Raw genomic sequence first — 16,503 nt, 5'->3', positions numbered from 1 at the left:
CCGTCCTCAAACAATAGCGTTCGTAAAATTTTTTTATCTCGTTCGGCTTAACAGCCCTTCTTGTCTTGTTATTCTCTGTCCTGTCTTTTACTGTTTATATTTTGTACTGTCGTTACTGTCCTGTTTTTGTTACCATTTTTACCCCTCCGCAAAAAAATCTCAAATTTTTATTTAATTTGATTTTCGCGGGAAGGAAAATTTCATTGAAGTCATGTATCGCCTCGACCTTCGAAACGTGGAGTAGATGAAATTAAGGCGCCTGAAGAAGGGGAATTTTCCTTGTTTTGTATGTCCTGTACCCATATATGCATGTATATATACATGTAGAGGTAGGTACGTACATATATTTATGTATATATGCATATTTATTTATTTATTAATTTATATATATATATATATATATATATATATATATATATATATATATATATGTGTGTGTGTGGTGTGTGTGTGTGTGTGAAGGCGCAATGTCCCAGTGGTTAGGGCAGCGGACTCGCGGTCGTAGGATCGCGGTTTCGATTCCCAGACCGGGCGTTGTGAGTGTTTATTGAGCGAAAGCACCTAAAGTTCCACGAGGCTCCGGCAGGGGGTGGCGATCCCTGCTGTACTCTTTCGCCACAACTTTCTCTCACTCTTTCTTCTGTTGGCCTGCTCGCTTAGCCAGCGGGGTGGCGTCATTTGAAGGCTAAAAAACAATGCGAAGCGCATTGTGAACAGCGATGTGTAGCAACATCTGATAGCCTGGTCGGTCACGGTGATCACGGTGATATATATAAATGGAGTTTAATGCAGGTGTAAATCAAATATGTTTACTTTCGGCTGATACTATTCAAAAGAATAAATGGTATAAACAATGCAATCTTCTCTTCAAGAAAGTGAAAAAAACGAAACTCGTTAATAAGACATTTTAGCAAAAAATGATGGATTTGTATAGCGATTGACTGAACGCTATTAATATTGTTTAAAAAAACGTTATATGATATAACGTCATAAGTAGCTAACAGAAAGAGTAAGGATATTAATAGTGAATGTTAAATATAAAGGAAATTAAAGTTTAAATTATATATAACGATAAAGACTACTTATATGCACTAAATGTATGTTTTTGCCAATGTTTACATCTGTATGCTCGCTCTATAACCGTGTTTACTTGGGGATTTTAGAAAAAATAATGAAAAATAGCTCAGAATTGCAGAGAAGACAACACACACACACACACACACACTCATATATATATATATATATATATATATATATATATATATATATATATATATATATGAAGAATACAAAAGCATGTGTGAAGAAGAAGAAGAAGAAGAAGAAGAAGAAGAAAAAGAAAAGACGGCGAAAAAGGAGAAGAAAAAAAAGTAAATGAAATAAAAAAAGTACTCAAACAAAAATAAAATTAAAAGTAAAAAAGATTGATTGTAATTGAGAACAGAGGGGGAAAGATTTAAGTCTATAAAGAATAACGAAATGGAACATTTAGGAGTGGTCAGTATTGTTGTGTTCTTATCAAAAGATGACCTGTGTGGTGAGGTCACCTATTCAGTTCTCACAGGTGGTATGTTGTACACACACACACACAAGCATATACGCACGCATATATACACATACAAATATACTTATATACCTCTTGAACTAGTTTCAATTATGTTTTGGGATTTCGTTAGCAGCTGAATAACTAAGGGTTTATAAGCAGTGTCCTTTCGTACAGTTAAATAAGGCACTTAGGTGATGTCTCGTTTTGCATCCACAAAGATATCTTATATAAAGACACGGTGTTTACGTCTATCTATACATAGTGTTCACTAGAATTCCATAAATATATCTTGTAGTACAATATAACACTGAAACAAAAGACTGTTAAGCGATCAATAGTTTATTAATCGGAATAACTGCTACAAATGCATTAAATTGGTATATTGTAGTCCGGTTCACATCTGAATGCTTTCGATTATAGATATTTTTTCTAATTGTTTGGTCTGGAGGTAGGGTTGTGTCCATAGCCTTTGCAATACTTCCGAGACCGCTCATCAGAACTGCATCAACCTTCTTAGATGAACTCAGGGCGTTCAGGCAATTAGCCCAATTCTTGAACTTTGTAATTGTGACAAGTAACACAACAAATATTGTTATTGGTATATTTAATCAATTATAATTACTCATTTGTTATTTCACAGATTCCTTGGCACCACTCTAGCCAGCTCAGATGCTAGCAGCCTTATGAACAGCATAATTCAACAGGCTCAATACATATATTCATATTCACAACCACTGACATCGGTAAGATATATGTTTGTTTTATTGTTGCCATTGTTGTTCTTGTTGGTTAAGCCTATGATCTTCTACAAGACTGGCGAGAAAAGGGAAAATTTACCCCCAGACTGGAGGGCTGGGCCGATTAGAAACATCGGGTCTCTGTTATAAGCATACTCGCATAACTTTACTGCTAAGCTGAACATGTCGACCGACCAAGAAGTGCTGTTGCTGACTTATGACGCAATTCGACGCAGCATACAAAAGCGACATCAGTGATGAGAAGCTTACGACATCCATGTCAGCAGTGTTACGTGATTTTTAGTGACGTGCGATGAACTTTGAAAAGAAAAATCTCCTTGCAATAAGTATGATTTGAAGAAGGCGGCGAGCTGGCAGAAACGATAGGACGCTGGGCGAAATGCTTATCGGCATTTCGTCTGCCGTTACGTTCTGAGTTCAAATTCTGCCAAGGTCGACTTTGCCTTTCGTCCTTTCGGGGTCGATAAATTAAGTACCAGTTACGCGCTGGGGTCGATGTAATCGACTTAATCCCTTTTTCTGTCCTTGTTTGTCCCCTCTATGTTTAGCCCCTTGTGGGCAATAAAGAAATAAGAAACATCAGCATGCCGGGTGAAATGCTTAGCGGCATTTCGTCTGTCTTTACGTTCTGAGTTCAATTTCCGCCGAGGTCGTCTTTGCCTTTCATTCTTTCGGGGTCAATAAATTAAGTACCATTTGTGTACTGGGGTCGATCTAATCGACTGCCCCACCCCAAAAGTTTGGGCCCTGTGCCTAGAGTAGAAAAGAACATCATGATTTGAAAAGCTAATATGTAAGTAGTTACCAAAAACTAAGATACATTTATTCACCAATAAAAGGATTATTTAAGAAATTTAAACTTTGACCTGCTGGATTGAAAGGGTTCGCCTTCAAAGCGCTATATCATGACATGTTATGAAATTAAATTTTATTGCATGCATGACAGCAATTACGGGGGCAAAATGAGTGGATCCCTTTGTTTGACATCGCTATGGGGAGATATGATGGGCTGAGGTGAGAATCTTGTGGGATAACTCGGGACTGTAACGAGATAGTGGTTTAGCAACCTCATTTAATATAAATAGCTGTACAAGTTGATAAATTTAGAAAAGATTTAATAGGAATATTTGATGAATTTTCCTTAAACATAAACACTATAACACACTTAGCTATAGTCAACTTCCTAGACATAACAGAATCAAAAACATGCAACCCTCACTTGTACAGAATAACTGAATAAGGACGTCATTTATATCGATGACTAGGAACCTTGTTGATGGAATACGTAGGAATACGCAGGAGAGTCTGTGATCAGTCTACCTACGAGGCTATTTTCAATACGGAACTCCCTTACTTTCATGATCTAAAATTAGGAGCAGCTTCAGTGAAGAATTAGTTTATATGGATAAGACCCTATCCACGACAAAACAAATTAGAACGTGGAAGAGGAAAATAATCTGATTTAATTCCTCACATACCCTTCAAACCACCACGGACATAGCAAGAAATTTCATACCTTTAATAAGTCAACGTTTTTCATTCACGCACAAACATCATAATCCCTTCAACTTGCACTATGTTAAGGCAACTTATTCCTGTCTGGATAATATCTCATCCCGTTCAAATCTACAACCGCAAGCACTTACCTATACAGCTACCTCCCCGACATGCAACTTGTAACTATCGAAATCCACCTACCTGCTCGTTCAAGGAGTCTGCCTCTCTAAAGAAGTCGCACACCGAATAATTATAGCACCCTCAGGCGACACTGGAAATAATTGTATGAAGCTAAATGTATAGAGTTTCAAGGGTAATTTCCTGAAACATCTCTGTTCACATAGGTCGAGAAACAGCGAATATTTCCCATTTTATTTAGAAACTCAGCTAGCAGGGCCTAGGAAACTGTTCGGTAACATGCAAGTGGATAACGCATGTATCGGACCTAAGAATTTGAGCTATGGAGTTTATGATTTTCATATTTATTTTGACATTTGTACATTTTACTGGTTGTCTGAAATAAGATTTGTAGCTTGCGATGTTTGATGGGAAGGTTGTCTATCTATCTATCTATCTATCTATCTATCTATCTATCTATCTATCTATCTATCTATCTATCTATCTATCTATCTATCTATCTATCTATCTATCTATCTATCTATCTATCTATTATATTATATTATATCATATTATATTAAATATGCATTTTAGGATAAAAAGAAAATTGAAATTCAGTTCCACGAAGCTCTACAGAGAAGTTCTTCCGAATGTCCACTAGTTTTGGTTCTAGATTCCTTGGATCAACTCAATGATATGGGAGGTGGGAGACAACTAAAATGGTTGTTCCGGGATAAGTTTTATCCTCATACAAAGATAGTGTTGTCCACCTTGCCAGAAGAGGAGTACATTTGTTTTCCAAAGTCAAGGTACGTTTCCTGCGTCTGAATTAGCAGTAGCATCCGTCTGTTACGACGCTCATCACCAAATTCTTCATTTCTATCATCTTGCCGCCGCCGGCTCTTCTACCACCACTAGCTCTAAAGAATATACAAAATTTTTCTTATTGGAGGTTGTATATAGATAATTTAATCAAATAACGGTACATATAAAAAAAAGCGACCATTTGTCTCATTAAAAGAAATTATCCTTCATGATGACTTCGCAGTGAAAAGAAAATATATTTTGATCATGATAAACTAAAATTTATTATGGTTTGGCTTTTAGACTCCCAAAGGAAGAAAAAATATAGTTGACCGCAGTGGGATTTAAACTCAGAATGTAAAGTGTCATAAGTTAATACCACGGTATCAGGGTGTGTATAAGTCTTGAAAAAATTACAAAAATCGATTCCAGGTGAGAATGCGATCGATAAAGCCGCGGGAACGTGCATTTGTACGCGCAAGTACATCAGCTGTTGTGATCGATGCTACGCGTACGCCAGAAAAATGCACGTGCAGTTTGCGCAATCGGATGGAGGATGCCCGAGATCCTAGAAGACACACACACACACACAGAACGGATTTTATATAATGGATAAAACAATATTTAACTATTTGATACTTTGTTTTATAGACTCCCAAAGGAAGAAAAAATATAGTTGCGCAAAAAAGCCGGCTGGCTTGAAATAATGTCACAAAATGGGACGGTCGGACAAGTTGTTTTGAGAAAATTTGGTTTAAATGTTTGACAACTCAGCACTGTCCATTGTTTTGCTCGTTTGATGTATCTACGATGTATCCCAGATGTTAATGGAATTATTATAAATGGAAAGATAAGTTGTGAGGAGGCAAAATTAATTGTGTAGAAAGTTTCATTCTCTTTCACTGTAATTCATCATAAATTTTATTCGCTCCTAGTTTAATTCCTCATCGTTTCATTTACCCTAAATTTGAATATTTCTTTGGTTTGTTTTCCCAGGCGTGGTTAAAAGATGGAAGTCAGTTGATACAAGTTACCTCATTGTCTATTACCGACGTAAGATCCATCTTGGACTACTGGTTGCACAACAATGGTCGAACTCTTACGATGAGTCAGAGAAAAATCCTGCTCAACGCCTATGAAAACTGTCCCCTTCCACTCTACTTAAAATTGTCCATAGGCAATGCTTGTGAGTGGCACTCCTATTCGGACCCATCAACTACAGTATTGCAAACATCTGTAGAATGCAGTATCAACACGCTCTTCCAATGTACAGAGAACAAACACGGCAAATTACTCGTCTCAAGAGCTCTTGGTTACTTGACATTGGGTAAAAATCTTTCCTTGTATATACTTCTGTTTCATTGATTTTTGTTGTTGTCGTGACTTAGCTTTGTAACCATTGGGTCATTATTTGTTTTAGCGCACACATGCACGCCTTCCCTTGCCAGGACAAGACTCTCTGCTAGATCTCAATCTCTTCGAGTCACACTTTCGCTAGTATTTGAACTCAGTGCTGAAAAACATTTAATGACACATTCATTAACTGTACAGTGTTCCCACTGTTTATCACTGCTTTTGTATATATATATTCGCTGATCATTCTGTGGATCATTCTGATTTTTTACCGATATCTCCATCTAAAGTGGGAGATGAATTTCTATAGAAACAATGTTTGGAACTAATGAGCATAGAGTGCCTTGTCGGTAAAGTGCTAGACAACCAATTGAGAGTTCGGTGGTTCGAATCGTATCATTGGTATTGGCTTCTGTCTATGGCCTGGATAATTAACTCTCAATAATTAACCTCGTAGGTGGTAGGTACCACAATATATTATTCTTGGTATACTGAAAGAAACAATGTTATGAGTTCGATCCCAATCCAAACTGATGTATATTAAACGTGTCCCCCCTCACACACACACTACATACCCCACATAGTTTTCGTCCGCCAAATTCACTCACAAGGCATTAGTGCGGGCATGGGGTTGTAATGGAAGATACTTGCCACGCAGTAGGATTAGACTCGATATACCACATAGTTGCAAAACGACATTCTTCTTGTGTAGAACCAAATTAGGAATTGCACGTTTTTCGCGACGTTTTTCGTGACTATGTATTTTCCTACAGCCTGAAACTATATTCTTAAAACTCCGCATAAAATCTAGATATTCCTAGTGAACAAGTGAGCAATAACATACCGTTTAAGAACCACTGCTGTTGCTCAGTGACTGAAACGAATAAAAAATGTCAATATATAAAAATATGTAAATTACATTTTTTGGTTGCTCAGCAGATCCATACAAGTTTGCCCCCCCCCCCCCAACATCGACTTTGTTTCTTCATGACTTTCAGAAATATGACTTTTGTTCTGTTTGAGAAATTTCCTACAAATACCTTTCGGATTATATGGGAATTTATCGTGAGAAATTTTTCGGAGGGGAAAGAAGTTTCGGATAAGTCACGCAAGTCAACATTGCTTCCTCCTTAAATATGTTTCAGGAAAATGGATATCTTTTAATGCAAATACCTTTCGGATGGTATAGATTAGGAATTATATACGCATTTAATGTGGGGGAAAAAAAACTATGGGCACTCACATACACACCTACTGACGATGTTTTTCAATAATTTTTTTCAAAATGTTAAGTTTCATTTTGTAGATATGTGTGATATGCGCCAGTATGTATGCGTGCGGGCTTACCATTAAAAAAAATATGCTCGTAATCTATACTATCTGAAACGCATTTGTAGAATATTTTATTAAAAAAATATCCATTTTCTGCAAGCCATGAGGAAACAAATTTGGTAGACACATTTATGTAGGTATGCTGTTTGTTATCTTAATCTGGACTTTCTTCATATTCAGTATTGTTTCTTAAAATTTTATTTTATTTTATAGTTCAGAATGGTTTGTCAGAATCGGAACTCGAAGATATCTTGTCATGTGACGATGAAGTATTGAACGATGTTTATATTTACTGGACGCCCCCGATACGAAGATTACCTCCCCTCCTTTGGGTTAGAATAAAAAATGATCTAGAAGAATACTTGGGTATCAAAATGTTTTTCTTTTTGTTCTCTTATAAAAGTTACAGTTGTAACATCACTCATGGAGTCGTGGTCAGCTGACAAAGTCGATCCCACTACTTAATGCAGCTCTCATTTCATCGTTCTCAGCGAAAGCCGAGTTAATTTTTCTTGAATTAAAGAGAAGCGAATCTGTCTAAAATAGAGAGAATGGGACATTGAGAGAGAAAGGTAAGAGTGGGGAAATGAAGGAGAGATTGATAAACAGAAAGAACGGTGAATACCGCAGCATTTAACAGAGAGAGATGAATTATAATTTCAACAATTGAGGGTAAAATTAATTAATTATTAATCAATTTCACCAAGTATTCAGTATGTAAAGGGACCATTTTAGGCGAATTCAAAATATTACATTATATATAAGGGCTTAGTAAAATTGAGATTATAATTCATCTCTCTCTGTTAAATGCTGCGGTTTTCACCGTTAATACATGGTGTTTGTCAATTTTAACCCACGCTGGTGGAAAGGGGAGAGCAGAAATTCTTCGCTTGCATATTCGAATTTGGTAGCACTTTTAGTTCGAGCAGAATTCTAGAAGTGATAAGAAGCAGAAAGGGTATGCTCCCAACTTTCAGTGTTCCCAAATCCGATTCAAGGAATTCTGAGCTGACGAAAGAAATGTCGAATTGACTAATCTAGAAACGTACGTTCTCAAATAACCTTTGCACTTGATTTTTTAATGTTTTTTCCCCCATACCTTTGTGAGTTGGTTTAGGCAAACACTATCTGAGAGAGATCTTCTTTAAGTATTAGAAATAGTTGAAGAAATTTCTTTAGCTGCTATTTCTAATGAGTTCAGTATGTGGCAAAGTAATTTATTTTACTAAGCCCTTATATATAATGTAATATTTTGAATTCGCCTAAAATGGTCCCTTTACATACTGAATACTTGGTGAAATTGATTAATAATTAATTAATTTTACCCTCAATTGTTGAAATTATATATATATATATATATATATTATATATATATATATATATATATATACACATATACGTATATAGAGAGAGAAAGAGAGAAAAGTTCCTGGCTTTGGGTAAAAGGAGATACAGGAGGATCAGTTAATTATGATTTTATTCAACACATTCTCTTCTCAGATCCACAAACTTGTTGCAGCGGTCCTTCAGTGTTTCTTAGCCATGTAGAACAAATCGGAAGGCTGGGCCCCTAGCCAGGCTTTTCGCAATACCCTTAAAGCCAGGAACTTTTCAACACCCCCCCTCGTATATATGTGTATTTGTGCGTGAATCTTTGTGTTTGTGTTCGTCTCCTCACATTTGACAACCAGTGATGGCTTGTTTTACGTCCCCGTAACTTAGCTGTTCGGCAAAAGTGACCAACAGAATAAATATCAGGTGTAAAGAAAAAGCATTGGCGTCGATTTATTCGACTAAAAATTCTCCAAGGCAGTACTGGGGGTGCCCCAGCATGGCCACAGTCTACTGACTGAAACAAATAAAATAAAGGTAATGTAGTTTTGAAATATTATAACTTAAGATGCATTGGCTACAGCTGGGGCGTGATCTGATATCTCCTTGATCCGTGATGACATGAGGCCAGACAACCGAATCGTGAGTTACATCCTGTAGTGGTATGGATGTTCCTCGCAGAGTTGGTTGCTCTGCCACACCGCGAACCACTCGTCACTCTCGCTGCTGTTCCCTGCGGAGAATTAAACCGGCCCGTGACCTACACAACTATGGAGACTTGTCTGTTGAAAGTTGATGAATTATTGTGGCAGAATGCAAATTAGTCATTATTTCATTTTAATGTGATTCTAAAAACATTATATTTTTCAGTGAATTATAATATTTCATAAGATTCTTGTATTTTCCTATAAAGTTAACCGAGGGTCTGATGGAATTCAGGTATTATACTGGTACCACCGACAGTTTATAGAAGTGGCTAACGATCGCTATTGTTTCGACCCAAAAGTCAAAGAAAAACTGTTTCAAGGCCTCATCGACTTTTTCAGTGGGACTTGGGCTGATGGTGAGTTACATTATAGAATTTGTATTGAACCTTTCCAAGGCGTAGTGGTTAGCGAGGTGTCCTACTAACGATCGTTAGCTTGTGAGTTCAAGTCTTGGATTGGGTGGTGCATTGTGTCCTTGAGCAAGGCACTTCATTTCATATTGTTCCAGCCTACACAGCTGTAATGAATAACAGCTAGAGAGCTGATGCCTCCCTCCCTCCCTCCCTCAGTTATCACATCCCCGGTGTTCCGCGGGTTAAAGGCGAGGAGGTCGAAAGTGGATGTCTGCTTGCAACTACATAAACACTTCAAACAATTAGCGGAAGTATTTTACATGTTGCCAAGCTATACATGCTCGCACGTGACAACCGGTTGTACTGTATTCAACCAATAAAATCTTGGACTGTAAGTAGTGGAATATCAAGTGGAACATTTCCCTTCTCTACTACAACAGTTATAGTTTCTCTTTTCTGAGTCGTTGGTCCGTTGTATGACAATGTGTCTCGTATCGGATAGAAGGATTTTATTATTGTTCCAGAATACAGAATCAGGTAAGTAGGATGAAGAAACAACATCCGCAGTACCTGAAGTGAAATTCGAAATCATAATCTTTGTGTTAAAATATGTATGCTATATAATCTTCTCTAACACTGTTCAGTGAATGTGAACCAACATAGGTTTCCGTCGTGATAATCAGTTGTGAGATATATATATAACCTCTTCTGGACTGGACTCTAGTCCATTGCAGTAAAATGTTCCCGTGGGGCCTGGGAATCACAAGGCAACTAAGCTCTCCCCAACTCCACACTGCTCTTACTGCTTCTACAACCCGCTGGGCCTACTCAACTAACGCCATATTAACAAGTGGTGTTTCCCACTTCCAAATGTGTCACAAACTTTGTAAATAGTCGCACCAACGTAGAAGCCTTTACGTGCTCATTACATTTTAGAAGTAACAGCTAGATCTCCTCGTGTGTTGTAGCTTTGATGTTTCTCTTGGTGGTCAGAAAGAGAGTCAGTCTTGCAACTTCCTTTCAGATTTTGTTGCACCGCGTCATGTGGCCCTCTGAAGGAAGGCCATCCTTTCTCGGGCCTTGTTGGTTTTGAATTGTCATCGATACTACTGAAACTTTGATTTTTATATGTAGGAATGTTGGCCCTATTGAAGCCCTTTTTAACCTTATTAGTCTGGCCGCGCTACTTTGATCTGTCCAGCATGGGAGGCTTACCAAGAGCGCGCTCTTCGATGGCGTAGCTCTTAGGGTCATTGAGGCGCACAAACTGCATCATGCAACAAGAACTGAACCTTGTGGTGGTTAAAATATCCTTATTATATTAAAAAGGATTGATACATTGAGTAATATAATCCTAGAAGCGAAATGCCCGAAAAATGGATAAAGGAGTCATGATGGATCATATTTGATCATAGATCTTCTCCGCCAGGGTTCACTAGGCTACTAAACGACAGCTCTGATATCTGGGTCCAGTCGAATCTAACGAGACAGTTAATACTGTTTTTATTTTCTGAATTTGTTTTATTTTTTTTTTAAAGGAAGAGCGAAACCGTATGTTGGAAGAAATGGACAGAGCGGAAGATCGGATCGGTTAGTTACATCACAGCCGGTTCAATTTAACAACCGGCCAAATCTGAGAAAGTTGAACATTCTTCCTTATCTCCTTACCCAAGGCGAATCATTGCAGCAGCTTAAAGACGATGTTTTACTAAACTTCAACTTTTTATTCACTAAATTAAAAGCTACGTGTGTTATGTGAGTATAATTTTCACACACACACACAAGGATATACACACACACTAATACACACACATATATACACCCATTACCATATATACATAGAGATGGTAGAAGTAAATAGACTCTTAAAATTGTTAAAATTTTTTTAAATCTGAAATTATACACTCAAATTATTTATTAATTATTATGAAGTGAATATCTTATATTTAGTAGACATGCTTTTTGCATTTTTCAGTGCAAGGACCCTATTAGGCATGCTACCGATCAGATGACGAATATTCTCTAGGGGAATTGATGCCATGTTTCATGCAGTAATCTCAAACATCTGGATTTGAGGATGCTTTCTTGTTCTTTTTACGAAGTGTCCTGTCCATTATGCCCCTGAGGTGTTCAATAGGGTTCATATCTGGTGATTGGCTTAGCTATGGAAGCTTTTTAATGCCATTCTTTCCAACCAATCTTGGCTCTTTTTAGCTGTATGACAAGGAGCTCCATCTTCCATAAAAAGAGAATCTTCTTTAATTAGTTCACCACTGGAAATGATTGGAAGGAGTTCTCTCTGCAATATGGACTCATGTTTACCTGAGTTTATCTTTCCCTCACACTCCACCAGCTCTGATCGACCATTGTTCCAAATTGCTCCCTAGACCATCATGGAATAGCCACCATGTTTTGTTGATCACAGAGTCTTCAGATCCACACTCGACTACTGTCAGAAAATATAGCAAATCTAGACTCATCAGAAAATATGACAGTGTCCCAAAATGCTAGAAGCCTCTCCATCATCTCACTGGCCCAATCTTTTCTCCGCTTCATATTGGCTGGTTGAGGAAGTGGCTTCCTTCTTGCTGCTCTGTCATAGTAGCTAAGTTAGTGAAGATACCTGACAGGTGTTATGGGACCGACATCAACATGTTTTGCTATGCCAGAGGCCTTGCAACGAGGATTATCCTCCACACTTCTCTTAAAGCGAAGGGTCCTGTCAGAGGGTCCTGGTCGACCTGGGCAAGGTGAGGTGAACTCTTTCTCCTCTCTGGTGAATTGCACAATCACTCTATTAACTGTAGAACGTGGGATCCCAATGTTTTCTGCGATTTTACGGTGTAGGGGTATTAGTACCTCAGAAGGCTATAAGGGTAGAACAATGCTTTACACTATCTTATAATTAACGATATATGTAACGTATCCGTCATCGTGCCCATCGTTGTTGACAGAAAACGAAGGGTATGATTTGAGGGAGATGTGATAGTCATTTCTAACAAATTGAAAAACTGCATATACACATCCCTTTTCATTTTCTCAATAATAATGGGTTATTTATTTCCCGTGATCTCACTCAGTTCATTGTAATAACATTAAAAATCCTGTTCAACTTAATTCTTGTTCAAACGGGAAATAGTTTTACAACTATATTGCAAAGAATGTCTGAAGAAGGTTTTTTTCAGAATCCCAGCCTACAAATGATTATCAAAAGTTCTGAAATTAGAGTTGGTTTGCCATTCGTAAATGTTAATGAAATATGATTAGTTAGTTGACAGAAAGGTTAGAGGGACACACAAAACTGCAATCAGAATCAATAGGGTAAATGATATAATAGCGATTTTTCAGATTAAACTCTAAGACCGCAGACGACAAGAAATTGTGTTCAAACCGAATTACAAACATTCTAATGTGTTCTCGTTTTTTCATTGCTTTAGAATAAAATTCCGAAAAGATTCTTCGATTTCTGAAAAAAGGTTGTTTAATATTATTTAGTTTCCTTCCTTTTTCATCCCGAGTTTTAAAACCTACGGGTGTATACCTGTTTATTTTTTAAGCTTTCTCGGTCGTTAGAATAACTGGTCAATCTCGTGTGGCTTTAAAACAATGCAAAAATAAAAATAAAAATCATATTTTAAAGAGTTAATGATTTAAAATATTTGTTTTACTTTTTCCTTCTTTCTTTCTTCTTTGCATATGATTAGGGAAATTGTAAACGACTTCTCGTTAGCATTAGAAAAATTTCCTGAAGAAGAGGATCTCGCAACTGCTAATAAGGCAATCTTGCTGTCCCAGAATGCTTTAGACTATGACCCGAACCAGCTAGTAACACAGCTACTTGGACGATTATCAAAAACGCCGGTAAACTGAGCATATTTATTATTCAATCACCCTTGTTGTTTAACTCCGGAGAAAGAGAGAATTTGGTGTATAAAGACTCCGGTGCTTAAAGGCACACATAACCTTCATTAGTTAGTAAGGAATGAACCGCACACACACACACACACACACACACACACACACACACACACACACACACACACACACACACACACACACACACACACACACACACACACACATACACACACACACACACACACACACACACACACACACACACACACACACACACACATTAAAAAGCCTGGCTCTAGGTGAACCAAGAAGAATGTAAGCTCATTCCGTCTGTTTTTAATGTATCGATAAAAAAAAAGGAATCTGGTAACAGATCGTTTCACGATTTGTTAATGACTCCTTAGAGAAGACCTACTCGGTTTCCTTCCAAAATCAATAGCATAGAATCTTATCTGTATATAAAGCAGACATAAATTAGGTTAGCATGCTAATGGATGGCCTATTTATGCTTATATAATGACAGCTCGTCATTATATAAACGAGGTATATTTTATGCACAACACTGCATAAATCAGAACCGAAATACATTTGTATGATTCTCTTATTTGAGTCGTACTTTATTATATCGGCTCTGGAAGGATGAAAAGCAACGTTGAATTCCGCCGGGTGCATCTTCTCCTTTCATCTCTCCAGTGTTGATAAAATGAAAAGCAGTTAATTTCCTTCTGGCCTTGTACCTATCTTAAAAACTAATATTACAAAACCTGGCTGTGAGTGAAGTAAAATGAACGTAAACTCATTCCTTCTAATGTTTTTTATTAGTATTTAAAATCTTGTGGAGACGCGTGGCTTAGTGGTTAGGGTGTCGGCATCATGATCGTAAGATTGTGGTTTTGATTCCTGGACCGGGCGACGTGTTGTGTTCTTGAGCAAAACACTTCATTTCACCTTGCTCCAGTCCACTCAGCTGGCAAAAATGAGTAACGCTGCGATGGACTGGCGTCCCGTCCAGCTGGGGAATACATACGCCATTGAAATTGGGAAACTGGGCCCATGAGTCTGGCTAGGCTTTAAAAGGGCGCATTTATTTATTTAATTTAAAATCTTAGTCATGCATACGTCCTCTCTCTCTCTCTCTCTCTCCGTCTGTCGTCCCTCTCACTGTCAGCCATATTTCTACAAACTGGCCAACTAAGTGAAAAGTATAGCTTGTGTTCACTGCATTCCCTTCCTCTCTATCTCCCACACCCCTTTCCTACTCTCGCGAACTCGCTCACTCAGCCTGTCCAAACCTCTGTACCTCTTCATTTATATTCACCTCCTTTCACTTTAGGGTATGCTCCGATACATCTTCAACACCATCTCTCTCTTTCTCTCTCTTCTCTCACGTCTTCTCTCTTTCTCTCACGTCTTCTCTCTTCCTCTCACGTCTTCTCTCTCTTCTCTCACGTCTTCTCTCTTCCTCTCACGTCTTCTCTCTCTTCTTCACGTCTTCTCCCTCTTCCTCTCACGTTTTCTCTCTCTTCTCTCACGTCTTCTCTCTTTCTCTCACGTCTTCTCTCTTCCTCTCATGTCTTCTCTCTCTTCTCTCACTGAGATAGCCATGCAGCTCCCATACAGCAAGACACCTGTTCCCCCCCCCTGTATCATACTTAAACTCTCGTCACTTGGCACTAAGCCACCTCTCTCATTACTACTTCCTCTCTCAGTGAACGGGGTCTTTGTTTTGCAAGTTACTTGGTCACCTCGCTGGTGTCGGTGCCACTCGTCAAACCGTCCGACACGTGTCAGTATGGAAAACGTAAAATGAAGGAGATGATGACGATGATGATGATGATGACGACGACGACGATGATGATGATGATGGTAAATACATATATTACAGTATCGTGATAATAAAAGTTACAACTTTTCATTTGATAGGTGGCGCAAAATCTATTATCGCAATGTAAAGAGTCAGGTGTAGCCTACCTTGAAGCTGATCAAAATGCATTTGCCTTACCTGGAGGTCAACTAATTCATTGTATTCCCGCACACAAGAAGAAAATTATTTCATTTGATATGAGTTCTGATAAGAAGATGGTCGTAACCTTGTGTAAGTATTCCTCCTCCTCCTCCTCGTCCTTCCCACCCCTCCTCCTCATACCCCACCCCTCTTCCTCCTCCCCTACTACTACTACTACTACTACTACTACTACTACTACTACTACCCCTTTTCCATCATTTCTTCTTCTTCTTCTCTTCTTCTTCTTCTTCTTCTTCTTCTAATAATAATAATAATAATGATGATGATAATAATAATAATAATAATAATAATAATAATAATAATAATAATAATAATAATACGCAGAGTGAGAGCAATACTCAAGACAGAGCTGAATGCGAGAAACAGGATCGAAGCGATCAATGCATTAGCCATACCAGTTGTGACTTACAGTTTCAATATCGTTAACTGGTCAATTACTGAAATATGAAATCTTGACAGAAAAATACGAAAACTGTTGACAATGCATAGAATGCACCACCCTAAGGCAAATACAGAACGACTTTATCTGCCAAGAAAAGAGGGAGGCCGTGGACTTTTACAACTGGCAATAACAATGAAGATTGCTACAATTGGCCTAGACACCTACCTGAAAAACTCTGAGGACTGGATGTTAAAACTTGTCTCAAAACATGAAAACAAGAAAGTATCATACTCAGTAACAAAACAGGCAAAGGAATATCTAAGTGAATTCCGAATACAACAAATTTCGGAATTAGAGATAGACATACAAGAAACAGGCACAGAAAAAGCTAAGCGCATGAAAACCCGTGCTAAAACTGCGGCCTTAGATATTCTGAAT

The 16,503-nt window shown here is 37.9% G+C and overlaps 1 protein-coding gene across 1 annotated transcript in view; it reads left to right on the top strand.

Moving 5' to 3' along the window:
* LOC115210615 overlaps positions 1 to 16,503 on the top strand; it is an 82,822-nt gene that overhangs the window by 38,891 nt on the left and 27,428 nt on the right. The window contains exons 11-18 of the mRNA XM_036502658.1: positions 2,187 to 2,289; positions 4,513 to 4,727; positions 5,658 to 6,049; positions 7,621 to 7,773; positions 9,653 to 9,802; positions 11,338 to 11,554; positions 13,504 to 13,660; positions 15,581 to 15,752. Of these exons, the coding sequence (XP_036358551.1) occupies positions 2,187 to 2,289; positions 4,513 to 4,727; positions 5,658 to 6,049; positions 7,621 to 7,773; positions 9,653 to 9,802; positions 11,338 to 11,554; positions 13,504 to 13,660; positions 15,581 to 15,752 (1,559 nt within the window). The remainder of the gene's footprint in view (positions 1 to 2,186; positions 2,290 to 4,512; positions 4,728 to 5,657; positions 6,050 to 7,620; positions 7,774 to 9,652; positions 9,803 to 11,337; positions 11,555 to 13,503; positions 13,661 to 15,580; positions 15,753 to 16,503) is intronic.

This window comes from Octopus sinensis, linkage group LG4, assembly GCF_006345805.1.
Source record: "Octopus sinensis linkage group LG4, ASM634580v1, whole genome shotgun sequence".
Classification (NCBI taxonomy): domain Eukaryota; kingdom Metazoa; phylum Mollusca; class Cephalopoda; order Octopoda; family Octopodidae; genus Octopus; species Octopus sinensis.
This window is presented reverse-complemented; position numbering and strand designations above follow the sequence as displayed.